The sequence below is a fragment of the Oryzias latipes genome, chromosome 8, assembly GCF_002234675.1.
Source record: "Oryzias latipes chromosome 8, ASM223467v1".
In the NCBI taxonomy this organism is placed as follows: domain Eukaryota; kingdom Metazoa; phylum Chordata; class Actinopteri; order Beloniformes; family Adrianichthyidae; genus Oryzias; species Oryzias latipes.
This window is the reverse complement of record NC_019866.2, coordinates 5,494,333-5,520,850: the sequence shown is the minus strand read 5'-3', so window position 1 is coordinate 5,520,850 and position 26,518 is coordinate 5,494,333. Positions and strand designations below refer to the sequence as shown.

The 26,518-nt window shown below is 42.1% G+C and overlaps 3 protein-coding genes across 5 annotated transcripts; all 3 read left to right on the top strand.

The window, feature by feature from the left end:
* Nucleotides 1-491: 491 nt before the first annotated feature.
* phb (prohibitin) lies at nucleotides 492-5,647 on the top strand. Its single transcript, XM_004071272.4, has 7 exons — nucleotides 492-605; nucleotides 1,118-1,211; nucleotides 2,830-2,991; nucleotides 4,226-4,368; nucleotides 4,456-4,572; nucleotides 4,654-4,749; nucleotides 4,852-5,647. Exons 1-7 carry the CDS (start codon nucleotides 531-533, stop codon nucleotides 5,062-5,064), a joined length of 900 nt encoding a protein of 299 aa, XP_004071320.2. The 5' UTR covers nucleotides 492-530; the 3' UTR covers nucleotides 5,065-5,647.
* Nucleotides 5,648-7,957: 2,310 nt separating this feature from the next.
* On the top strand, nucleotides 7,958-23,282 carry znf652 (zinc finger protein 652). 3 transcript variants are annotated; one of them, XM_004071557.4, is made up of 6 exons: nucleotides 7,958-8,305; nucleotides 12,376-13,822; nucleotides 15,011-15,158; nucleotides 15,473-15,588; nucleotides 17,581-17,725; nucleotides 20,021-23,282. In XM_004071557.4, the coding sequence occupies exons 2-6, from the start codon at nucleotides 12,812-12,814 to the stop codon at nucleotides 20,629-20,631; spliced, it is 2,031 nt and encodes a 676-aa protein (XP_004071605.1). In that variant the 5' UTR covers nucleotides 7,958-8,305; nucleotides 12,376-12,811; the 3' UTR covers nucleotides 20,632-23,282. The 3 variants fall into 3 exon arrangements, with proteins under 3 accessions (XP_004071605.1, XP_011476220.1, XP_011476221.1); XM_011477918.3 differs by lacking the exon at nucleotides 7,958-8,305 and adding an exon at nucleotides 8,318-8,425; XM_011477919.3 differs by lacking the exon at nucleotides 7,958-8,305 and adding an exon at nucleotides 8,486-8,586.
* Nucleotides 22,594-26,510, top strand: LOC101167458 (probable phosphatase phospho1). Its single transcript, XM_011477917.2, has 3 exons — nucleotides 22,594-22,636; nucleotides 24,211-24,481; nucleotides 25,202-26,510. Exons 1-3 carry the CDS (start codon nucleotides 22,594-22,596, stop codon nucleotides 26,004-26,006), a joined length of 1,119 nt encoding a protein of 372 aa, XP_011476219.2. The 3' UTR covers nucleotides 26,007-26,510.
* The last annotated feature ends 8 nt before the right edge of the window (nucleotides 26,511-26,518 follow it).

Genomic DNA, 26,518 nt, shown 5'->3' with positions numbered 1-26,518 from the left:
AAAAAGGTTTTGAAACATTTTAAATATTGAAAGTTAAAGCTTTGGAGAAAAATTTAAACAAGAAATACACTTGTGTCAAAATGTAGAAAGTCTTGAGTCTGTATCAGTTCTTAATGGGGTGTGCTCATATGATGCTTTTCTGAACAACTGTACATGCATTTTCTTAAATGTTTAAATTTTTTTAATTGGCTAAAATGTTATTTGACACAAGTATCATGTGACAATAAATGATAATGAACGTTAACTATATTTAGATTTATTTTAACTAATTTTCCCTTATTAATGCTGTATAACTTAATTATACTTCCATTCCTAACTTGAAATGTTTAAGGATTTGAGGAAGTACATTTATTGCCATCCATCCATCCATCCATTGTTCCCTCTAGTATTGTTGTACTGTTAAGTTTAAATATACCAGTAGGTGACGCTGTCAGTATGTTTCCACTAACAGTCTACCAGCATTGAAGATTCGTAGAAGAAGATTGACATGTTTTTGTCCAATCAGCGGCTTTGTTGCAACATTCTTGCGCATGCGCCGTAGAACAGGCATCCCTTGTGCTCTACGTCGTGTCCGGTGGAGGTCACAGGCATCCAAGAAAGCTAAGGTGAGTTATGTGATACAGCACGATTAAGCCTCGGACAACTTTTGAGATTTTTCCCTAAACATTACTTTGCACATTTTTAGGCAGTGCTACGGAGTTGTTTCAAGCATAGCTTTTATAAATAAACATGTTTGGTAGACGGAACAGCCCTGCTCAAATCCATCATGCATGCCCAACGTAAGCTAGCTTGCGTACTGAGGCACCACTAGATTGTTTGATAAAAGCCTTTTTGCCGCACTTTTATGTAAACATTAACGTGCCAAACTCAATTTTATCTGTTGCAACCATACGCTGAACCGATCACTGCGAAACTCATGTTAGCTTCTGAGCTAACCCTAGCCACCATCTCTGCCGCTTTGACATCATTCAAGGCCACATACGCAACCGTTACTGGATAGAAACTATTAAAACACCCACTTTCTACTGACAGTTAAGGCTTGGATGACTTGTGTTAGTCTGTACTGAAGTTGTTTTCTTGTTAACGTGTGTGATGACCTCGTTTTCATCGCTTCCAGGTTTCTGCCATGGCTAAATTATTTGAGTCCATTGGAAAGTTGGGTCTGGCTCTCGCCATTGGAGGAGGCGTTGTGAATTCTGCACTTTATAATGGTGAGTCTAAAAAAGAAAAAAACGAGTCATTTAAAGAAAGAGGGTTCTGGTTCACTCTATATTGGTAAAATAGCTCTCAATTTGCTTGTTGTCTTTTGTTTTTAGGAGTTTGAAATCCCTGGTTACTTGTTTAAACCCATTAAATCCCGCCAATATGGTATTGACACTAGAAACAAGTTATTGTTAACTTTGTAGCCCCATGTAAAAAAATAACTCCAGAATAACACAATGGGTTTTATGCAGTCTCTCCACAATAACTCATATTTAAAATGACATAATTAAGGAAAATGTTTATTGTTTACTTGACTGACACCGGTGGAGGATGTTGCATTAACACCATGCTGCACTGTTGACCTGTGAAGGGGACATAAATGTATTGCATTAATGATCTTTAAAAAAATACTTGAAAAATACAAAACTTAATGAGAAGCTTTGTAAGCAGTAGGTCCACATAGGCCCATTGTTTCTGTTTGAAAGGTCCATGACTAATTCCTTTACATTTATTAATAATTTCTTAATCTTTGTTTTAGTTATATTTAATTATAGATTTACAATAAACAGAAAACTATAGAAAAATCATTAAACCTTTAAAATACTAAAAAAAAAAAACATATGATAGTGCTTGTTTCTTTACACTGGAGAGGAAACAAATTTTTTTTCACACTATACAAATTCTTAAATTGGTTTTATCTAATGTTTTTATTCTTATTTTAGTAAAAAAGTAGTTTTCTAATGCAGACTTAAATGCAGCCAAGGTTGAATCTGCATCTCTGACACTGTTGCTAAGAAAGCTAAATCTCTGCTAATCTTAAGCTGAAATTTAAGAGGAACTAAAAGTAAGTAATCGCTGGATGCTGGCACCTTAAACCACCTAACCCTTTAATAGCTTTAGAAACAAATACAATCTTTAGGTCAATCCAAAGACTAACTGGAAGTCGGGCTAGAAAAGTGGAGATGTGGCTTTGTTTAAGGGATTCAATGACACATCAAGCAAACAAATGTTTAGTCCCACTGCAGGTAAAAAAGTGTCATGACTAACACCCATTATAGAGCATCACAACAGTATAAACAAGTGCTAGTAAACGCCTGCAAAGTCTAAGAAAGCTTTAAAGGGCTTATTCTTTAAAGTAGCCTTACGTGGAAAAAGCTCACTCCAGCAACCGATATAACATATTTGTCCTAATTAATGTCATAGTCAATTTTACATCTTTGATTGTCACAAATTCAGCTTTATTTACAAAACACTGAGGTCTCCACTGGGTCAAAAGGATGACTTTGAACCACAGAGTTACTGAGGACCATCTAAATATCACAAAAGTTTTACTTTCTTTAGCCAGGATGACCACCTTCAATTATTGAATTGTCCTTATTTGAAATAAATCCATCTATTTTGTTTTTGCATTATAAAAATGTGTTCTTTGTTTAGTCATAATTATTCTGTTAATTAAATTTTGTCAACATTGTGTATTAAACTTATAATATGCACTGATAATCTACCAGTGCATAATTCTGACCATATATTGGCCTCTAATAGCAGTTCTTTGTCTAAAACTAAAAGGAGCCCTTCCTGCTAAAATGTAATCATGTTTGAAATGACTGACTGTTGGTTTGTTTGTAGTTGATGCAGGGCACCGGGCTGTAATATTTGACCGGTTCAGAGGAGTGCAGGACATTGTGGTTGGAGAAGGAACTCACTTTCTCATTCCCTGGGTTCAGAAGCCGGTCATCTTTGATTGCCGCTCACGTCCACGCAATGTGCCCGTCATCACAGGCAGCAAAGGTACAAGTTCTTGTTTAATTTGTCATGTTGTGTTCACACTGAATGCAATTGACCCAGTTTTAATGTTAAGTCAACGTAAAGACATAATGTGAAGTCATGTGCTGCTTGAAGCGCAGTGCTCTCACGGCACAATTTTTCTAGAGTTCAAATATCTGAACTTTGGCAAAGCTTTGCATCACATAATCAGGAAGTCAGCTTTAATAGTTACATGTTGAATATGTGAGCAGCGGCTGGTGTCCAAAACCAACATGGAAGAAATCTAATTGTTGCAATCACTTCTTTAGGAAACATCGTATTCTTATTTGTATCAAGACAAAAATATTCAAAAAAGATCCTCTGATTTTATTCCTATTTTTCCCTCCTCTGGACAGCAAGTCATCAAACTGGTTCGCTGAAAGACATAAGTATCGCTGATAGCAGTTGTAATTCAGATGCAGCTCTAGTCTCTGAATGATTTTGTGCATCCAGCAAAATCCTGACAGATGCTTTTGTAGAAAATAAAATGAACCTGATCTCTCAACACCATCCGTGTCTTCTGTGTTTATCTTCCAACACAAAAAGTCACTACCGTATTTTCCGGACTATAAGTCGCTCCTGAGTATAAGTCGCACCAGCCCAAAAATGCATTATAAAGTAGAAAAAAACACAGATAAGTCGCACTGGACTATAAGTCGCATTTTGACGGGAAATTTCTTTGACAAAATCTGAGACCAAGAACTAATAACTTGCACAACCTCATATGACACAATCATAGCAGACTGTTTATCTCATAATTTCACAGTAATTCTTTCCCTTTTTTATTTTTTTTTTCCTTTCATGAAGCATCATTGGCCAAATAATACTGTTTTCATCCTGTATTTGTAGAAACAGTTGTCATTTTTATTGCATTTCTGAATCTATGAAATCATTGGAAAATAGAATATTATGTTGTTAGCCTTCAAGATCTTACTGTAAAAAAAAGTTTGCTGATTCTCTGAGTCACTTAACACTTAACATACCTCATACATCAAATTGACCCAGGAACATCATCTCTGTTCCTCACAAATGAACATAACAGGGGGTTAACAATGTATTTATTTCAATTTATTTCTAATATAAGTCGCTGCGGAGTATCAGTCGCACCCCTTGCCAAACTATGAAAAAAGGGCGACTTATAGTCCGGAAAATACGGTACACTTATTCTTCTCACTTCATTGGGTTAAAGGTTTCCTTTGTAATTTGATTCACTCTGCAGATCTGCAAAATGTCAACATCACTCTGCGTATCCTGTTCCGGCCGGTGACGAGTCAGCTGCCTCGCATCTTCACCAGCATTGGAGAGGACTACGATGAAAGAGTGCTGCCGTCCATCACCACTGAGGTCTTAAAGGCTGTGGTGGTGAGTATATGACCCATTAAGTTTTTACCGTTTCATGCAGGGATCTGTTGAACAAACTGAAGCTTTTGTCTTTGGTTTCCCCCACAGGCCAGGTTTGATGCAGGTGAGCTCATCACTCAGAGAGAGCTGGTGTCTCGACAGGTCAGTGAAGACCTCACAGAAAGAGCAACCACCTTTGGCCTCATCTTGGATGATGTTTCACTGGTAGGATTCCTTTTTATATGTTACATCAGTGATGCATTCTGTGCCTTAGCTTGCATAAAGACCTTTATTGTTTTCATTTAGACACATTTGACCTTCGGTAAAGAATTCACAGAAGCCGTTGAGATGAAACAAGTGGCCCAACAGGAGGCAGAGAGGGCTCGCTTTGTTGTGGAAAAGGTACTGTAGCGTTGGTGACCTCCTTTGGCACCAACATATTTATCCTTTTATTTTCCTTTTAAAATAAAGGCAAACCCTTAAAGTGTTTTTTTGTGTTCATAGGCAGAGCAACAGAAGCAGGCGACCATCATCTCAGCAGAGGGAGATTCCCAAGCTGCCTTACTCATTGCCAACTCTCTGATGGATGCAGGTGATGGTTTAGTGGAGCTGCGTAAGCTTGAGGCAGCCGAGGACATCGCCTTCCAGCTGGCGCGCTCCCGTAACGTCACATACCTGCCCTCCGGACAGGGCACGTTGTTCCAGCTGCAGCCGTGATAGCACGCCGCTCCATTTTCCCGCTTTAGCCGTCTTCAGCTGTTTTCCCGGCCATGTAGAGGGCGGTCGGAAGGTTCAGTTTGGGGTCCTCTCCTTTTTGCGTACATTCCTCTCACTCTATCTCTAACCACCACTGGACTGGGAAAGGCCGTAAGGCTGCATCGTGGGAGGTAGAGTGAGAGGTGTGAGACGGATTTGTTCATGAAGTTTACCCTTGTACATGGAAGTGAAGGGGTTAAATGACTCTCTTTAATTGCCTATACAAAGTAAATAGTTATCAGAGATACAGAAAGTTTTTGTGGACAAGTTTCAGGATCAAAACACTGCATATTTCAAAGCAACAGTCATTTGTTAAAAGAAATTGGTGAACTCAATCATTCTGTCAAATCTGATCAAATTTTCAAAGCTGAAATCAAGCAAATATATCTCTTCACCAATGTCATTGCCACCCCTTATTGAATTAAAATGTGCCTGTCTGACACTTAATTCTTTTCAGCTGTTGCTGCATCTTTGAGGTTAAGGAAAAAATGTAAACCCAACACTTGAGAAAATGATTAAATAAAGTTATTTCTACCTCTCAGTGGCTTACTTTGTTGGTTTGGATTACTCAACATGACAAGACTGGGTAAATAAGGTCAACCAAAGGAATATATCTCCCCAACACATGATATGACCCAAAAGATAGCTTCAGCATTTAAATTAGCCTCACCCTTTGCTGTACTCCTTTGTTTCCTAAAGAAGTGACATGCAAACAAAAAAAAAATCTCCAAAGCTCATAATATTCCGTGATCTCCATCTAAAATATGTTGGAATAAAATAGTACACCATTGTCTTAGTCTGAATCAGTCAATAAGAGTTTGTTTCTGTTACCTTAGTGACTTTTTCTGCAGACTTTTTGAGGTGCTCATCTGAGATGCACTGGATGGTTGTCACACATTTGGATCCATTCTGTATTACTGATTAACCCTTGTGCTATCTTAGATGACCCCACCCTTACCTTGATGTGTTCTCCCTACCATGACAAAGGTGGATAAAGGTGGAAAGATTTAATGTAATCCATGGACACCAGTGAAGATCACAAATCATTGAAGAAAAAAGGTTCAGCATACTGTCTAGTGGGTCTAGATGACCCCACTCCCAATGTTAAAGTGCCTAGGATAGCACAAGGGTTAAACAATCAAGGTAAGAATTAGACCCAACCCTGCCCACTAAAAAGCATGGTCACAGGGAAGAGGCGGGGCTTACTCAAGGGAGTGCCCCTTCAGCCAATGAGAAAACGCAAACTGCCTTAAGGTCCCCTTTTTTCTATATTTGCCCCAACTCAGTTTAAGGAACAAATTTGAAATTTGCCACGTTTCAATTTTTTTAATCCTCAAACTTAACAGTGTCAGTTAATTTCAACGTTTTATTTAAAGAACGTAAATTACATAAACTTAGTGGAAAATTCACTGAAATGTAAAAATATTCAATACTAAACCAGTTGTTTGCTGTAGAAAACTATTTTTTTGGTTTACCACGAAAATGAATTTTTTAAGCGCCATAACTACTTAACCACATGTATTTAAATGACGTTCATTCAACATAAAATTGCAAAAGCTCTAGTGTTGCCGTTTTAAGAATGTTGGTGGGATTTAAATGGGTGTAAATAAGAACAGTTGTTTTTGCTCCCAATTTGCATGAAATGAATTCCAAGAGCTGAACCATTTTTTACACAAAATCTTCCACTTTCGGCTTCTCCCATCAGGGGTCGCCACAGCGAACAAGTCGCATGGTAAATTTGGCAATGTTTTACGCCGGATGCCCTTCCTGACGCAACCTTCTCAAACTGGGCTTGGAACCAGCAGAGGTAGAGAAGGGAACAGGGAGCAGCCCGGAGTCGAACTCGGGTTTCACGGATGGAAGGCGCCGCAAACCAGCATGAGCTAAACATATTTTTTACACAAAATAATGTCTCTCAAACATTGTTCACACTTCTCCTTTGCTGAGATAATCCATCCCACCTCATATCAAGATGCTGATTAGTTTAGTTTTTTCTAGACAGCATGATTATTAGACAGGTGGTCCTTATAAAATCCCACTAGATTTTACATAGTTCAAACTTTTTTTTTAAAACTTAAAATGTAGTTTTATATCTAATCCTTTTTGTTTAACACCTGTGGGAGCATCATAATTTTGTTGTGCATACAACGACAATAAAGGAAATTTTGCTTCTAAAATTCACAGGTACAACAAATTTGCAACGTCTTGTTTTATTTGCCTGGGGGGGTCTGGGGACTCATAAACCTGTCATTGTGTCCAACATTTGCCTCCTGCAGTGCAGCACATCTCTTATATAAATAATGTCCATGATGAGAAAATGCCACAAGAGCACAATATTATTATTATTATTATCTGTGAGAAGCGCTCTTTGTTGTTTTTAAGTGACTCTTTAAATGCCAATACATTTCATGTCACCATGTTGTTCTAGGACATAGTTTCTGCAGAGCAGCGGGAGTTCATTAAATTCACCTATTGAGTTGTGGGAGGCTCGGTTGGTGCGTGGTAAGCCCGCCCCCTTTCCCATCATTCATTTGTTTACACTCTCACCTGCTAGCTTACAGCCTGTGTTTATCACACCTCTCACCTCCAACCTAACATTAGCAGTGCAACAAAAGTAGTGAGTAATATTGGAACTATTCCGCCGTACAGTTTTAAGTCAGATGCCAACTCAGATAAAGAAAATTAAGACGTTCATGGACCAAGTCGTCCTTAAGTGGATACATGGTAACGAAGCGGAGTACAGAGCTTGTGGCTTGCTGTGGCAGACACTTTGGTAATTTATGTCTCTGTAACCTAAACCTACAGTTAAATGTTGTTCTACAGAGTTATATAGTTACATTCACTTGCTTGGATCAGGCTCACATTCAAGCTTTTGCCGCGGGTGGCGGTGGAGGGGCGGCGGGATCCACTGTGCATTTTCAACGACTGCTCATTTGACGGCAGTCGGGACGGCGGTGGCGCGCGCCACTTCTTGGAAGGGCCACGTAGCGGAGCCGGTTGTTCTCCGAGGATTGTAACGCACTTTAGCATGTAAGATTTCTGACCCCCCGGATTTTGTTAACAAATACAGATGACAGCACCGGCTTGTGTAAATCGCAAATCTGGAGGGAGCGGAAAAAAGTGCAACCCTGAATAATCTGTGCAACTGCCAACTCTGATTGATTGCGCGAACGCCAGAAGAAGAAGGTCGCTCTCGACGGAGGTAAGCCAGCAAAGAACCCACAACACAAAACAGCGCCGTGTTCCGTCGTGTTCCACGTGAATGACACCCATGGCAGCTGTGGGGAGACGTCCGCGCGGATCTCCGGCGTCCGAAGCAGCGGTAGGAGCGGCGCGAGCTCACCGAGCGCTGACTTTGGCACTGTCTGTGTATGTGTGTGTGTCGAGTTGAGTGGGTTTGTCAGTTCCAGCGCAGGGCAGGGGGTTTTGTTGGGACAGCGGCGCGCAGCAAGAGGGGTACAAACAAAACAAAGCATGACACGGGTCTGTCTATTTAGCTTCGTGCGGGCTCCATGACTGTCATGCATTAAATTCCTTGTGCACAATCGAAAATAAGCGTGACATAATTGCTATTTACTTGACGTTAGCTATTTGGCTAGCTAGCAACAAATCGGACGGTTGCTGGTTAAAAAAGTGAAAGTCTTCTCATCGGGTTGAAAATATTGTGTGTCAGCAAAACTGGTCGTTTGAGGGCTTCGCTTGTGCAAGTGTGTGTGACTATTGTGCACCTAAAGTAACCTGCAGACTGCATCACGAGCTAATGTAGCCGAGTTAGCTTGTCATGTGTACTCAGGTTGGTATCTAAAGACAGTCGCTAGCAAGCTAAGTAGCTTGACCAGGCCTGCTTGTGTTATTCGCTGTACAGTGTTGCCTTTTTAGTGTTAACCCTTTGCGTTCCCTTCTAAAACTGCAGCTGTTTTGATTTTATTCAGAAAATATTGGCAGAACTGCATACGTTTGTATTTTCTGCTCTTATTCGGACATGCATCCTTGTTTTTGCGTCTTTTTAATCGGAGGTGAAATTGACCTGTGTGGGTTTTGACATGCTTATTAGCATGATGGTCCTGTCCAGGAACGAGACAAAAATAATGGGGGGAGGAGTTGACTCCTCAGCCTTTTCGTAATACTCTAAACGATCTGCGTGACCCAAGAAACTGCTCCATGACCCAATTATGAGCTTAGGGGCCAAATACCAACAGAGAGGCCTGCAGTGCCCCTGTGGTGCTCTGCACAGTGAACTGGTCGAAGTCTTATGAGTTTGGACAGTGTAAGGAATTTGCACCTTCACATGGTCCTCCATCGGTTTACAAGGGTCAAGCTCTTTAGTGTCCAGACGAAAGAGGTTGCACAGATTTGATGGGTTCGGGGCGCAAGGTTAAAGAGCCACTCTGATGAGGAGTTTGTTTTTAACATGTTGTTGTGACATTTTTTCTGATTATAGAGGGCATATACAAAGAAAAACGGTGGCGTTGGTATTTTTTTAAATCGGGAGCAGACGAAAAAAGCTGTTTGCAAAAGATTGTATTTGTTGCGTCGAAAATGTGTTGGGCGGGCCACAAACTCTATTCTGATGATGCACTTGTATATGACTAGATCCACGTTGGTCCTCTGTAGGAAGAATTAAGGTGGGCTTACTCCGCGCTAACTTAGAGACAGGTTTCTAATGAAGTACTGCCGCTCTGCTGAAACTGTCTCCTAGAAAACGACACAGGTTTATTGATTTTGGATAAAAACAACATAATCGTAATTAAAAGAGCACTGGGAACACTTTGAAAATAGCTCAGAAGATGATTAAGACGACAAAGGTCTCAACTGTATTGTCACAATAGCCAAAAAGTTGACAGCTTTGGCCCAAAAGTGTTGATTCTGTAGTTAAGTGCTCCCAATAACACTTTTATAATACATATCTGGTTTTGTGACCTGTTTATAAATTAGATAAGTTTTGTTTTCTCAGCACCTTTCTGAAAGTTCTGCTGGAAAAAGTGTTTTCACAACAGGTTTTATTTTTACTTTCAGTGTTCATTGGATTAGTGAAATGGCCCGTCACAGACTGTCATTTTCTTTGTGTGCCAGGATGTGACTTTAAGCTTTATAGCAGTTTTTAAAATGAAGGGTTTCTTGCAGCCACTGCTTTCGGGAGCTCTGACCTCGAAATTTAACAAGTCATTGATATTGAGAGCTCGCCGCTTTACAGCATTCCCACATCAAAGGAGTGCCGCTTTTTCACATTGAGTGAAACCCAAAAATGACTCATCAGTGGTGTTGATAACGGTTATTCAAGTATAGCTAGTCTTACTATGCTTCTTTTTTTTCTCTTTACCTAATCATTACGGTTTGCAACAGCGTGTTGGTTGTGAGGAGCCGTTTAAATAGATTTTTAAATCCCTCTAAATATTATTCTGACGTGTCTGTGCTTGAAAAGGACTGTAAACAGATTGCTTGTTAACGCAGGTCCAGGCTCTTATTTTCTCGTGCCGTTTACATTGCTCTGTCATCTATACACATGATAATCTGCTAGGCTTTGTGTCTAGGACAACCACGTGAGTTAAGTTGCCCTGTCAGTAGCAAGCTCTCCCTCCCCCTGTGATTCTAAAGCTCTCTTCAGTGTTTTTCAGTTCTTAGAGAGGATCCAAGTCGGTGTGCAAAGGACGCAGGTGCCCCCCCCCCCCCCCTTAATGCACCGTATTTAAAAATCTGAGTGGAAGAACAGATCAGTAAAAAGATCAAAATAGAAGAAATGAATATAGGGAATTATTTTCTTCTTGTCGTTACCACTACAACATAAATCTTCCTGATGCAACTTCACTTTGACTTTACATAGGATTTGACCCCGTGACCTTCTGTTTACCAACCCACTGCGCCACACCTCAGGAAGTTTAAAAGTAACGCAAAATTTTTCAAGTTTCAGATGTTATTCTCATATCTTGATTGATTTTTTTTTCTGCAATTAAAAAAAACAGAACAGAAATGTTTTTGGATCTATATTCACTTAAAAATTTATGTTTAATTTATGTTTAACACATAAATATTTACTGTCATATCTTTGCCGTTGTCATAAATTCCTGTGTTTTTCACATTTTCTTTAACATGTTTGCAAACTTTTGCTACAACCTTGAAGATAAACTTGCAAAGTAGATGTTATCTGTGAAGGGAATGTTCAAACACACAAAAGCCTGTTGTTGCAGTATTTCTTTTTGCATTCAGCCGAGGGTTGTTTGTTAACATGGAAGCATAAGAAGTTAGTGAAGATGTTTAAGGGAGGATGTTTGCTGTTTCCAAGAAAGGAAATGCGCCTTTTGTTTTCTGCTCAAAGAGGTTTTCAAGCAAAGCAACCGCCCTCCTGCCTCCTGCACACACCGATCGTTGAGCGGACTGTGGGGGGTCAAGCTGACACCGTTTTGAAGGATGGATGCACACAAAACCATCATTCTACAAATGATACCGTTAATATTCTACAGAAATTCTATTTTTTCAGCATCATTTTGAAATTCTTTCTCATTTAGAATTGTAATGATGGAGAATAAGTAGCACATAAGCTCCACTGTCAGGTAGACCTCCGGTTTCCTGTGGTTGTATTTGCAATACAAGCTCCAGCGTTGTGGTTTACACTACGCTCTCTAACAGTCAATGGGGAAATGTATGCATTTGTGTTGTCTTAAGCAAATGACTAACATCTGCTTGATCAGTGCTTCTCTGGTTATGTCAGCGATGCCTTTTTAAAAGTATTTGTAATAGTCCTTAACGATGCATTTGAGAGACTGAAAAGATATTTTCAGTTGAGGTAAGTTTTTTTTTTTTTTTATAAACAAAGGAAATGTGGACGATTTCATTTCTGATTTTAGATGCAGCGCTGGGATCGTATTTCGTTTGAGCAAAGTTCTCTTGCTACCATCCAGCTTTGAGGTTTACCTTTGGCTATTTCTATGCTGTAAACACGCCAGTCACTTTTATTAACTGAAATTGTGGTTTTTCACTCCAGAAATTAAAGCATCTCTGCATTGTATCTGGTAGTGAAGTGGTTCTTTTGTGGTTTAGAGATATTTAGAAAGCTGAGTTGCTGAAATTGATTTTACTCACGTTTCATTTATGAAAGCCGTTACAACTCCCACAGGCAGAACAGAAACGTTTGTGGGTGGCTGCAGCCGTCACAGCTTGAAACCCGACAGTACGGCTACAGTTTCAGGTCACAGAATCAAAAGAAGCGGAAGAAGCCTTTTAAAATATCATCCTTAATCCTTCTTGTTTGTTTTTTTTTTTAATCATATTTTTCAGGTAATGCACAGTAAATGGCTGTTCAAGCAAGACCGGGGTCCTTTCAGCAGCATCCTATCTGGCCATCAGCTCGCCTTCGCTCACTTTACAGTTTGAAGGACTTAAGGTTGTACTCAGCTAAAGTCCTCAAAGGACGAAAACCGGATTTATAAAAGGAGATTTCTAAGCAAATGGAGCAAGCTTTGGGACATTTTTTATGTCTGTCCAGCGGTTTTTCCTGCCTTGGACATCATGGATGCTCTTTTTGAATCCGGTTGACTGTCACTCACTACCTCGTCCCCTTCTTCCTGTCTCTACAGTAAGGGGGTGGGGGATTGGCTTTGCATCCCCTTCTCCTCCTTGCAGACAAAGCAAGTCCAGCTTGGCACCATAGAACTTTTTTTTTCTTTTTTTTGTTGGCATTGTTCTGTGCTCCCATCCACTTCATTGGGTCTCCATGAAGTCCTGCCAGAGCCTAAAGGAGGAAGTTTCTGTTCCCAGCCTTGGCGGGATGTCACAGGAGGAGGGACATAGGGCTCCAGTGTCCCAGACTTATTTCCATGCTTCCAACCAAGACCTGGAGCTGACGGAAAAGGTGTATAAGAGGGAGGTTGGTGGCAAGCCCTACTCTGTGTTGGTGGACGCAAAAATGGCAGCCAGGGGCTCCATCGGAGATCACAGTCTGGGTCAGCTGTCCTCTCAACATGTCCCCCCACAGCATCAGCAGTACTTCAGAGAGGGAGGGGTGGGACAGGAGGCGGGAGCACAGGGGTCGCATACAGGCAATGAAACGTCCACTGATGACACTGACAATGATGATGAAGACGATGTAGATGAGGAGGGCTATAAGCGTGAGCAGATCATCGTGGAGGTTAACCTGAACAACCAGACGCTCCATGTTTCCAAAGGAGACAACAAAACTGGAACCTCAGCAGACGACTCGGAGAGACCTGGAACTGATGAAGACGATGAGGGGGAAGAAGAAGAGGATGACGAGGAGGATGAGGACAGTCCTGTTGAACAAGAAGAAGAAGAAGACGACGACGAGGAAGAGCTCGGGAGTCCAATTATACGGTCGAAAAGAACCCGCAGAGGTGCCGGCAGCTTATCCGCCACCAACCAGCCACGGAGGAAAAGCCTCCGAACAGCTCTGAGTGCTGCCAGTGCTGGAATGACCACCAGGGGGCGACGAAAGCACATCGAGTCTCCAAAGAGCAAGCGAAGGTCAGCCAGGGCAGCATCTTCTCCTGCTGGTACCACAGTGGGAGGAGGGAAGTCTGAAATGGAGGAAAAGGAGATGTTGGCATGTGAAAAGTGTCCAAGAGTCTTCAACACACGCTGGTACCTGGAGAAGCACATGAACGTCACCCACAGGCGCATGCAGATCTGCGACAAGTGCGGCAAGAAGTTTGTCTTGGAGAGTGAGCTGGCACTTCATCAGCAAACGGACTGTGAGAAGAACATCCAGGTAATGCAAAGCTCAGTCACTTGTTTCACCCTAAAGAAGTGTTGTGTCAACATGAGGCAGTTGAATACATTTAAGTTTTTTAATTGTTTTGATAAATGGAGTTTTTATCCGTGCATCCGTGGATTTCTCCAGGCACTCTGGCTTCCTCCCACACTCCAAAAACATGCCTCATAGGTTCAGGTCATAGGTGTCTCTAAATTGTCGTGAGGTGTGCATGTGATTGTGCGTCCCTGCAACAGACTGGCTGCCTGTTCAGAGTGAACCGCCTCTTCACCCAACAGTAAGGAGGGTGACTCCAAAAGGGCTCTAAAGATGGATGGAAGGTTTTGATAGATTATTCTATTCAGTTGCATAATTTATTAATGACTTGCTTCTGACATTAGTCACTTTTTGACTTTCATTTTTTATTTCAACAATATGTTTAGGTTTTTAGAGATATAATGTCAAATAAAAGAAAAATTCATCACATGCTGAATCTGAAACTACCCTCTACATATTGCTCTAAAGTGGTATTATGACTGTCCTACAAAAAAAGCTGTATGAAAGTTTGATTTGAATACTTTTCTAAGAAAGTTAGATTATTTCATCTCATTGTATTTGGCTCTTTTGCAAAAGGAAATGCTGAAATGCTAAAACTATTTTAGCTAAGAATGACGAAGGTTCAACACTTTACTGTGAGAGTTTTCTTGAAGGGCAATTAACAAAAGCAGAGGTGGCTAAAAAACGGTGAGATAACTTTCAGTCCAAATGAATGAGGATATCTGCATTGGTTTAATAGAAAAGGAAGCTTTATTCTCAAAATGAGAGAAAAAGAAAAGAATTGGCGAGCCGGCAAAAAGGCATGGTAAAATTCTTTCTCTGACATCCATGAGAGCAAAAGTAACTTTTTGACACTTCACTGCTTTTTCTATGTTGACACAGATTTGTGTTCTTGCTGTTTTGATATGAAAGAGCGTTTCAGCAGTGATTTTTTTTTTAAAGCATCCTAAATGTTCTGCAACATGCTCAACATTTTTATGAATCCATTCTGACATCTTTTGTATTTTTATTTGCACCTATTTTCAATCAGTTCCGTAGAAAAATCCCAATTCTCTGTGATTCAATTTACTCCCAGAAGAGGGCGCCAGAGTTTAATAGCAGTTTTCATGGTTCTCATTGCTTGATTGTCTTTTGTTGCTTGTATTCCAGTGTGTTTCCTGCAACAAGTCCTTCAAGAAGCTGTGGTCGCTGCATGAGCACATTAAAATTGTGCATGGTTATGCAGAGAAGAAGTTCTCATGTGAAATCTGTGAGAAGAAGTTTTACACAATGGCTCATGTCCGTAAGCACATGGTTGGTAAGTTGGGTCTGTGTATTTTTATGGTGTTCCCATCCTCCTTCGTGACCTTAATCCCTGCGGAATGAGCCACCAGAGTTTTTAAGTCCTAACAGCTCCATATTCACAAGCACTTGGTTTAGATGTCACACGCTTTTATTAACATGTATTCAGAGGTTGCTTTCTTGGATTTGTCTCTGGAGCATGATGATCTCTACATTAGCTCTTACATCACCCCTGGCCTTGTTCAAGTGTGTTTTCATTTAAAAAAAAAACACCATTGTTTTTTGCCAGGTATCTGCTTCTCTTTGATCAGTCTCTTCCTCCATCTGCAGCTCACACAAAAGACATGCCATTCACCTGCGAGACATGCGGGAAGTCATTTAAACGCAGCATGTCTTTAAAAGTTCATTCTCTGCAGCACTCGGGGGAGAAACCCTTCCGCTGTGAGGTGAGGCGCTCCTACCATGGTTTTTCTAGCTGTTGTGGGTGGGTGGGCTTCAGATGTGTGCTGTTCTCCACACTCCAGATGTTTTCCACATGAAAGAAATGGACTGTGATTTAACATTAGGCCACAAACATGATGACTCCTTTTTAAAAACCCACTCTGATCATCTTTTGATCTATCCGTCAATTGTTGTTTTTAGGCAAACTCCATTAACCCTCACTCCCCATCACCCAAAACCCAAGAGCTATCAGTTCACACTCCCTCCTGCTAGCTTACAGCCCCTCATACCTCTAACCTGACATTAGCGTTGAAACAAAAATAGTGAGCAATATCGGAGCCATCCAGTTGCACAGTTTTGAGTCGGATTTCAGCTCAGATGAGGAAAACAAAGACAAACGTGGATCTACAAGTGGATGCCTCAGAGCTTATGGCCCACCCAGCATGTTTTCTACGTCACAAAAACAATAGCTGCGTTTAGATGGACAAAAGTAACCGGGATGAACCCCTGATGGGAAGAAAAATGCGTCGTGTAAACACGCCAGTCGGAATACTTTCACCTGATCAGACTCGTTCGGATCAAAATTTCTTTGCGATCAAGACAGGTGGGTTATGCCGATTGTTGATCCGATCGTTGTGCATGTAAACCGTTCATTCCCATCGTGGGTCACTACTACTCTGGTTTTACGTCATGCATAGACGGTGTTTCGATCCAGAGAAGGACCAACCGACAGGACCGACCGGCTGCTCCGATAAAATGATGAGCGCTTCATAATAACCATAGCAATAACAAAAGCACGCTTAGAAGATCATCTCGCATATTACCGAGCTGCCACACACATGTATGTGGCAGCTTGGCTTGTTTACAGCGGGACACATTTCCTCTTCTGTTATTTTAGAGAGAAGTGCGCATGTGCAAATGATTTATTCTGACCGAAAGTGTGTCCCATGTAAACGTTTGTTATAATCGTCTGCTCTTGATTCACAACGAAGAAATACTCAGAAATGCAATTTTGAGCTAAATTTTCTTAGCGTGTCCTCCACCATCAGTAAAATTCCACAAGAAAATGTTTAAAACACTAGTTGGCATCAGAGTGGGTCTTTAAAATCTAAATAAAATGCAAAAGAATACAAATAAAACTTTGAATACTTAACCTATTGGTGCTCCTCTTTTAAACTATTTAATTAACGTAGTTCATATAAAATCAAACATTTGAGTTTTTTTTGGTGCATTTCTGCACTCTTATGTCCAGAACCTTCACCAGGCGATCAGATTTGTGTGTGTGGTACTTTTCCAGTCATTGTTGCGGGTGCAGCTTAGCTCTTACCTCCTTACAGGATTAAATCTCACTGCAGTAGATGAAGAAAAGTGTTCTGTTGTCAACACTTCCAATTATAAATGCGTTTGCGTTTTATCATCCCATTTATCTTAACCGTCTCTGACTGGAGGAGGCAGGAGTGTTGATGAAGGGGGTGTTTTGCTCCTTCCACAGGCATTTTTGATGTAGCAAAGAGAACATTTGAATGGGTGGAGTTCCTCTAATTAAATGTTTGAAGTTATCCCACACTCTATAATGTCAGTGTGTGCTTTTTAAGGGGTCTTTTAACATATAGCCTGTTAATCTTTGTGGCCTTACCTTGATGAACCACAAGCTTTTTTTTTTGTTTAATCAGGTAGGGCCTCAGGAAAAAAAAAAGAAGCAGACTGAGAAAGATTTGCAGGTCAAACATACAGTGTTTGTACTGTGTTTAAGTAGGCCAGTGGAATTATTAGGAAACTATTATACAGCCCTTGATAATCTGTTATTTATTCAGTTTTATCTCTAAAATCAGTCGATTGCAAACGTCAGGAAAACGATGGGAGATTTTAAAACCACCTCACTAGTTTATGAAGTGAAGTTCTTTTTCGTCTTGAGATGTATCTTAAACGTGCTCGTTTCTTCATCTGTGTTTGTAACAAATTGCTATATTTGCATTTCCCGCCAATCTCTGCGGCAGAACTGCGACGAACGGTTCCAGTACAAGTACCAGCTGCGCTCCCACATGAGCATCCACATCGGACACAAGCAGTTCATGTGCCAGTGGTGCGGAAAGGACTTCAACATGAAACAGTATTTCGATGAGCACATGAAAACGCACACAGGTGAGAGCAAAGTTTGGCCTCCAGCTTGAACCAGTGAATCGATATGTAATCTTTGGTAAATAAAGCAGTGACACGGATGGACCCAAAGTACAACGCTGATGCTTTCCTCCAGAACTGATGGGAGCGAGGCGTTTGAGGCCCTTTTGAAGTGATATTTTTGATGTTCTAAGATTCAGTTATGGTTGTCATTCGTGACCCTTTTATCAAGATAAATAAAATAAACTGGGGAATTTTCCTTTTGTTGACAACAAGATGGATAATTTATAAATGTATGAACTCACAGCCATCCAGGCGTGTCCTATAAAAAGATTTTTTTTTTTGCAATGAGAGAGATGTTTACCATCAAAAAAGAGCTTTGCATATATTTCTGCTTTTAATGACTACCCAGTCACATGTAGTTTTTTTTTTTTTCTTCATCCTTCTGGCTTTCTGTCCACACTGCACTACTATTTCCAAGAACAAACTGAGCAGTGATGTCGTGGGTGGACACACCACACTCACTCGGTTATATTTGTGATGTGTAATTACGCTACCCTCTAGTCTTCTTACATTTACCGACAAATTTAGCCTCATCCAGGAGGAGACACACCCAGCCGTGCTCTGTAATAGACGGCATAAACGGCATGCAGCTGAAGTCTGGGTTACTGATGCTGGATTCCCAAAGAGTGAATGCAACAGTTCCAGACTCCGGTGCATTAGCTGTCACCTTTTGAAATTCACTTGGTGTGGAGGAGCTTCACACATAACATGCCAGAATAAGAGCCCTTCAGCAGACTGTTAATAGATGGCTGTGTGGGTGGCAGCGGGCACAATCGGTGGCTCCGTAGAGGGAGGTTAATGAGAGCGGCATTCCAACCGAGCCGCTGTTGTTCACTTTCACATCTTCTCTGCTCAAAGTGTGAATTGTAATGGCTTCCTGCAGGCTGAGTGGGTTGACAGTAAAGACCTTTAATTCAAGATGGCAGGGTATTTGCATTTTTACAACAGAACTGTAAAAGGAATATTTCTGAAAAGCTGATTATTTAAAGTTTGTAGATGGCACATTTTACAGAAAAAGCTTTGGCGTCATATTACTTTCCATCTGTGCCTGTAATGTTTTTATTTTCCTTTTTAAAAACGACCATATTTTCCACAGTATAAAGCACACCTAAAAGCCTTAATTTTTTACAAAAAGCAATAGTGCACCTTATAACTTTGAGCGCCTCGCATGGATTAATTCATGTGTAGCGAGTTCAAGGACATGCTGAATGTGGGTTTTTGAATGAGCTTTCAGTGTTAACACTGGACTGTAGCTACTGTACCTGATCCTAGTGCATGTACTCCCATTTGGAAGAGCCTTAGTGCCAAATGTCAAAGTGGTGCAAACCGTTTGAGTCTTGCTCCAGGCTTTTTCTTCCACAGCTCTATTCTGACACACATTCCGACCAGGCACAAGCCACCATTATTAATTTCTCCGTGATCAATTTTCATTTTGCCAACCCTTCTTTGGAAAAGGACACACATTTTCGCCACTACAAACCAGAGAACACTTTGTACGTTGAGGCCAAAAATGGACTTGGAAACTTTTGAAGCTGCACAGTTTTGAACGCAGAAGCTGAAACGCTCATTTACGTCCACTGGAAGCAAAAACTAGCGGGTTCTCACGTTGAGACAACATAAAGTGAGAGAGGAAGAGTCTGCAATGCCAGCATCACCCCCAGTCGGCTACACACACAACAATCGGCAACAATCGGCTAACACACACACACACACACACACACACTTTCCCCACAGAGCTAACGGTGATCATCTAAACACTTACCATTTTCTATGCACGGTATACAAATCCATCTCTGCATAAGTTTGGAAGTTGTTTGTTTTCATGGGTGTTAAATGAGTCAACATAACCTAAATTATACTCCAAATGACCCCCGTCTACATGGGAGGCAAGCCTCTATCATAGAAGGCTTCATTCTGTTGGTCAAAGAGTTAAAGGGCTCTGTTTGATTGGTCAAATGTGTAAAAGGCTCTATTTGATTAGTTCCTCATGCTACCATTAGATCTTTTTAGCTTGTGTTTTTAATATTTAAGGGAACCATTTATCGCACCATTTACGCCATTTTTTGCAATATATCACACAGGATGATAATGCGATGACAATACATTTTCATTTTATTGTGCAGGCCTGTAATGAAGTCTGACGACCTATTGCTGATTCTTTTGACTTGCTTAATGCGCCTTATCATTCGGTGCCCCTTACAATCTGTTCCACCCTTTGGTGCGGGAAATAACTTTGAACCATTTTTTTCTGTGCAGGGGAAAAGCCGTTTATCTGTGAGATCTGTGGGAAGAGCTTCACCAGCCGCCCCAACATGAAACGCCACCGCCGCACTCACACGGGCGAGAAGCCGTACCCGTGCGACGTGTGCGGCCAGCGCTTCCGCTTCTCCAACATGCTCAAAGCGCACAAAGAGAAGTGTTTCCGGGTGACCAGCCCCGTGGTTCTCCAGACTAGTGGACCTCCCGTGCCTGTCCGCATCTTTACAAATGCCTTCTCCTCTTCCTCCTCCACCTCCGGCCCCGGGCCCTCTGCTGTCACCCCGGCCACCACCTCGGCATCTTTGGGTCTCAGCCCGTCAGGGGGATCCATTTCTCCCCCGGGCCCTGTTGGACACACCTTTTCCCATGTGCCGCTTCACTCGGCCCCCTCCCTACATCATTCCCATCTCACAACAACCCAGCAGCACCTCGCAAGCACACCGCAGCCTGCCCACCATCACCTGGCTGTCCCCCCGGTCTCCCACCTGCCCCCACCCCCGGCTCTTTTTAAGAGCGAGCCCCTGAATCACTGTGGGCACGAAGACAGCAGCTACCTGCATCACATGAACCCACATGACAAGGGGCCCGGAGCTCCACAGCACCACTAAACTGCTCATCAGGCAGCACCAACACTTCGCCTTGTATCTCATCGTCGCATAGTCTGTCTGTTTGTTTCCTGCAGGATCCTGAACACCTGGACACCTAGAGGAGGATCTGTGTGCAGCAGAGGCGGCACACGGACAGAGCCCAGTACTCTAACACTGTAGTGATGTTTAAGCTGGCGCTCATTGTGCAGCCTAACTAGAAAGAACTAATTCCTAAAGTAATGACGTATCTATTCTGTTTTGATAAGAGTGCTGACCCAAAAATGCAGGCTTCTCTTTTTGTGGACATGCCTTTCTTCTGTCAAATAGATTTATCTAAAGCTAAACAAATCTGTGAATGTTCAAAAAGGTTCAAACTAATGCCCCCCTTCCGGTGCAGATGTTCAAGTAAAACCTCCGTTTTATAACCGAAGAACCTTCACCGTTTTCTTCTCACTGGCATTTCGGTGTGGACGGGTTTGAACGACCTATTATCAAACGCTGCTGATGGAAGACAACATACGTATTCTGTTCCTCAAAGATTTGTTTAGCTCTATTTTTTTTTTTATTCAAATGTATTCAAAGTAACACATTCAGTCAGAACTTGACATTTCTGTTCAGGTCCTTCCCATAGCAATATTCCAAGCATCTTTCAGTTCAACCAAAACCTCTGGGCCTACAGAAATGTGTCATGAATGTTTGAAACAGGTTCTACCTGAGCCCTCTTCTGTCTGAAGGCCAAGACCGAGGCTTTCATTCACAGGAGCAACAGCAGTAGGGCGAGATGCAGTGCCATAGGTTGGAGGGGTGTACAAGAAAATAATGTCAAATGTTCTGGGGTTTTTTTTTTAAACCAAGACCAGGTTTGAGGTTCATGTGGTGCTTTCCATTCCAGTAGATAATATATTTCCTCATTTTGCTTTCACCTTTGACTTTAAAAAGTATGGAACTCTGGTCGTGCAGGATCTATTTCGGCTTTCCTCGCTGCCGTTTGGTTCGAAAACGCCTTGGGGTTGACTTCAGTCAAACGGGATGCGCCCCCCCAAGCAAACGCAACTTTAAGCACACAAGCAAAACAAAGACTGCAGCGCCACTGATGCCCCTGCGGGGATCAGTGCCACCTCAGCTTTCAGTACTGTTAGTTGTACAGTTATGGATGAGCTACTGCCACTGTGAGAGGCCGGACACGTGGCCCCGTCGGGATTTACCCCACCTTCCTTCGCTGCTGTTCAAATAATACGGGTTTCCATGTTAAAGGTCATCCCACACACACTCACAGTAAGCCCAGCTGGGACCTTAAAAGCTCTTACTGGGAAGTTATGCATTTTCCTTTCAGCCTATATTCCACGGTTTGGGGTGTTTTTGACCCTCTGTACTGACATCCTTTGATCCCACAGAGAAGCGCGTGGCTAAAGCTCTTGAATGTTGCCTAAAGGGGAACGTGTTCTCTGATTATTCACTCAGTTTGAAAGTATTGAGTGGCTCTGTCGCGTCAGTCTGTTGTTAGCACCTGATAGGATCATCGGGAAAGGAAGAGGGTGACTTTTCCAGTGATCGGCTCACATGTGATCAAAGCAGTGGCGTGAATGATTCACCCAGATTGGAGGTGTGTTTTAAGGAAGTGTGTGTTCGCTTTGATGAGTTTGGTTGTCTCTAGTGCTCTTTCTACCAAAAGCTGCTTTTACAGAGTGCCCCATCATCGTGTGTATTTGGGGACTACCTGAGACGGACATAGCAGTAAATTGGCCTCACGAGTTTAGTCCTTCCTTTTTCGATTGGAGAGCTGTGATCATCCTGCCAATTCTGTGGGTCTTAATGCTGCTGCAATACTCGCTGGTTCCAGTCCTCTCGTTTTCTGCTGTGATTCAGCATTTTGCAGTATATGGATCTCTATTTTAAAATTTTAAAGCCTTTTCAGTTGTGTGTATTCTCTGCACTTTACTGCTGCGTGGGAAGGGGCGCAGGGAAGGGGGGGAGGGCTTAACCATGCGTTGTGGAAAAGAGTGCAGTTGTGGCTGCATGGGGAAGGGTGGAGGCGCTTACCTTTGAGTGGATGTTTTTAGGCAAGGAAGGAAGGAGAATCACAGGTGGAGGTGGGTAGTGGGAAAGAGACCATAGCAAATGAAGGACATTTTCTTTTCTTTTTATATTGTCAAGCGTTATATTTCATAAATAATCATTTTCTTCAATCCAAATTAAAATGATGCTCCTCCTCCTGCTTTGGCTTCTTGACACTAGCCCCTCCTTGCAATGTCTTAAAGAACTATTTTTTCACCTTTTTTTCCGTTTGTTGGGGTATTTTTTTCTGTTCCATCGTGTCCCGTCTGGTCTCTGTTCGCCGAATGATTCTCCTCCTCCTTTCTTTGTGATATAGAATGCACTTTCTACTAAAATCCTTAAGTAGTTAAGTAAAAAAATAACATTGTATATTCTTTAAAGAGGTTTTAAAAATCATTATACTTTCCCCTTTGTATTTTTAACCACTTAATGTAGCATTGTGTATTTTATTATTGTATCTGGTACAAAAAATGTGCAGCATTATAATGTCTTGGTTTGTCTTTTGTTTGTATCTTCTTTGAAAACTGATGAGAGAAGTGAAAAAGTTGGGCCTTTTTTTGATAATGTACATTTAACTGACTGCTAACTTTGAGAAGTAAAAGAAAAGTAGCCATGATGATTGCATCTCGGAGTGTTTTTATTTATTTAAAAAACAAAGAGGGGGCTGAGCGCAGCGTGGGGCTGATTGAGGGGAAATTTCAGATTCGAGTTTCTGATTGTTGCAACATATTTGTGCACAATTTCTTTTAGTTTTTTAGGTTGTTGCTACATCAATCTGGCCCAGCTTTCTTTTGACTTTGGTGATGAGAAGAGTAATATTCTCTTTTAGTGTTTTGTGAAGGCAATCTGACTTCTTTCAAATAGTTTAAGCTGCCTGAGGTGAAAGTGTATAGTCTCCTGTCGTCATGTGGGACTCCTCTTGGGCCACATTAGGACTTTACCTCTTTCATGCTTTGCCCTTCATCTCCATTAATGGGCTGTAATAATCCTGTAAGAGAGCAGAGCATTCTGATGGGTAACAGCAAAATGTGAGTCAGCCCTGGCGAGTGGGTGGTCAGGTAGCAAGGCTCACTTCATGAGCCGGGGGAGATAATAACACACCGTCTGAACATCTCCATTCCCATTTGAGTTTGAAAATAGTCTGCTTCCCCAGCTGTTAGTCATTAAGCCGTGCGGCGTAGAGGAGGGAGGAGGCTTTGTCTGTCAGCGGGCAGATAAAGAGAGGAGGGCCTCACATCGTGTTTTCAGTCAGAAGCTGCATGCACTTCATTAATCAGTGAAGCTTCATCTTTCTATGGATGCTTCACTGTAGTTAAAACAATTAAAAGAATCCCTCAGATTAAAGCTATACAAACAATGTGATGAAAGTATTTTTTTTAATGAATAATCTTAATACTTTAGCCGCAGAACAACTGAATATTTTCCTATGCGTTGGTTTAAAACAGTTTCTTACATTCAGGATTGTAATTTTGCTTTAAGTAAACATCAAGTGAACCAAAAACAGAAACTTCTTTTTTTGACCTGCGCAGTAAGAGGTATAATCAGGAAGCAGAATATTTGCTTTTCATAAGGTCTCTCTCTCTCTCTCTCTCTCTCTGGGCTGCTTCACTTTCCTCCCACAGTGTCATTCTCCTGAAAGGCGCCGTGAACGCGCAAAGGCTGCTATTAAGTGGGTTGGTCTGAAAGCGCGGGCACGCTCACCGCGGTTTGGAGGCGCACATAAAAGTGCGTCAAACGCCGGCCGGTCCGCGGAATTCTGCCTCCTCTCTGAGACTGGACCGGACTTGATCGACAACCAGGAGCAGAACCAGAGCTGGTGATCCATTCATGTTGTTTTTTAAAGCCCGATGCAGATTTTAGACGTTGATATTCTGCTGCTAATCTGGACTAAGAGGCTGTTTTTTTATTTAGAAATTATTTTATCGCAGACAGATTAACTTGTTAACTAGTTGTTTTCTAAACATGTTTTTGCTTCATTAAATGTTTAATATTGCGTAATTACGCATTGAAAAGATGCTCCCAGGTGGCTGCATAGTATTTCCATACCATTTTGGGCGCATATTTAGTCTTAAATCCGCTAAACTGGGTCTGTAATCGTGTAATGATGGACATAATCAGCGTTTCAGGCCACTGCATTTCATAATTTTTCGGTTTTTCTCAAATTCAAGCTTAATTTGGGGCGCCGTGTGGCATTCTTTTTCATAAACCAAGTGATCCACCTCTCCAAAAATCCTAATGTTTCGCCCCTCATTGGTGGGCTCGTCTCATTCTGAAAAGGTTCCTTATCCGTTCACAGCAGGTGGTTTTCTGGATGCGTCCATAATTTTGGTATCTATAGAAAACCTGATGAAACCTAAGGGTAGATTCTCCTTTCTAACGCATCCATCCTCTTATAAGGAGTTTTCCAAGTCTTCCTTCTGTGTTCCGCCTTGCGTGGGATGCTGTGGGAAGTGTTTGGATGTTTGGCAACAGGTTCGCATTAGTCAGGCGTGGGTTTGAGTTTTCAACCGTTGTTTTGTCCCACCTCACCTTCCAGGCGCAGAGGAGCCCTTTGGTCCACGCGCGCAGACGTAATGGCCTCTCACTCAGCTCGCATCTGTCCCGACAAACGCTTCCTCATCTTCTTCGACTTCGATGAGACCATCGTAGATGAAACCAGCGATGATATGGTGGTCCAAGCCGCCCCGGGGCAATACCTGCCCGGCTGGCTGAAGGACACCTACCAGCCCGGCCGCTACAATGAGTACATGCAGCGCGTACTGGCTTACCTGGCGGAGCAGGGGGTCACCGAGTGCGACATCCGGAGCGTGATGGAGAAGATCCCCGCCACCCCCGGCATGCCCACGCTCTTTCAGTTCCTTCGTAACCGGCCCCCGCAGGACTTTGAGGTGGTGCTCGTGTCTGACGCCAACACCTTCTTCATCGAGTCCTGGCTGCGACGCGCCGGCGCGCGCCAGCTCTTCCATAGGATCTTCACCAACCCAGCCACCTTCAACAAGGATGGCAGGCTGGTGATGCGCCCCTTCCACTCCCACGACTGCCAGCGGTGTCCCGACAACATGTGCAAGCAGGTGGTCGTCAGGGACTACGTGGCACGCAGGACGCAGGAGCGCGGGCGCCCGTTCCAGAGGGTCTTCTACGTGGGGGACGGAGCCAACGACTTCTGCCCGGCCCTCTCCCTCGGACCACGAGACGTGGCCTTCCCACGAAGGGACTTTCCTATGCACCGGCTGATCACAGAGACCCACGAAGCCATGCCCGGGGAGTTCAAGGCGGTCACGGTCCCGTGGGTCAGCGCAGAGGAGGTGGTGCAGCGCCTGAGGAAACTGGCTGCGGAGTAGGAGATCCGGAGGCAAAAAAGCAGAAAATGAAACTTAAAGAAAATATAATAAAAAAAAAACATTATTGTTGAAAGCAATAACCCTATTACAGATGTATTGTTTTAAAGTGTAAATTCAAATTTCTCATGGTATGTTCATGCGCAATGGAAATGAAGGAATCGGATTGAGCAAAAACACTCATAACAATCTGAATAAAATAACTGGTGTGAGCCAAGTAGACGGGTTGACAGGGTTTTTCTAAGCAATAAACATTTCAATAATGATTAAGCATCACCAATGAAAAGTTGTGGCAGTTTGTTGGATTTTTTTGTAATTATTTGCATTAAATATGACTGATTAAGGATTCCACTGACAATGGGCATTAAAAACCATGGAGTCTGTAATAATGTGCGTTTAGTGTCTCATCTAGTGATGTTCTTTTGTCACATTCATTGTTTTGTCTTCACTGTGTAGGCTTTGCCTATACTGAAAAATGCACCAGCAGGAATAAAGCCATAAAGAAAACCCTGTCT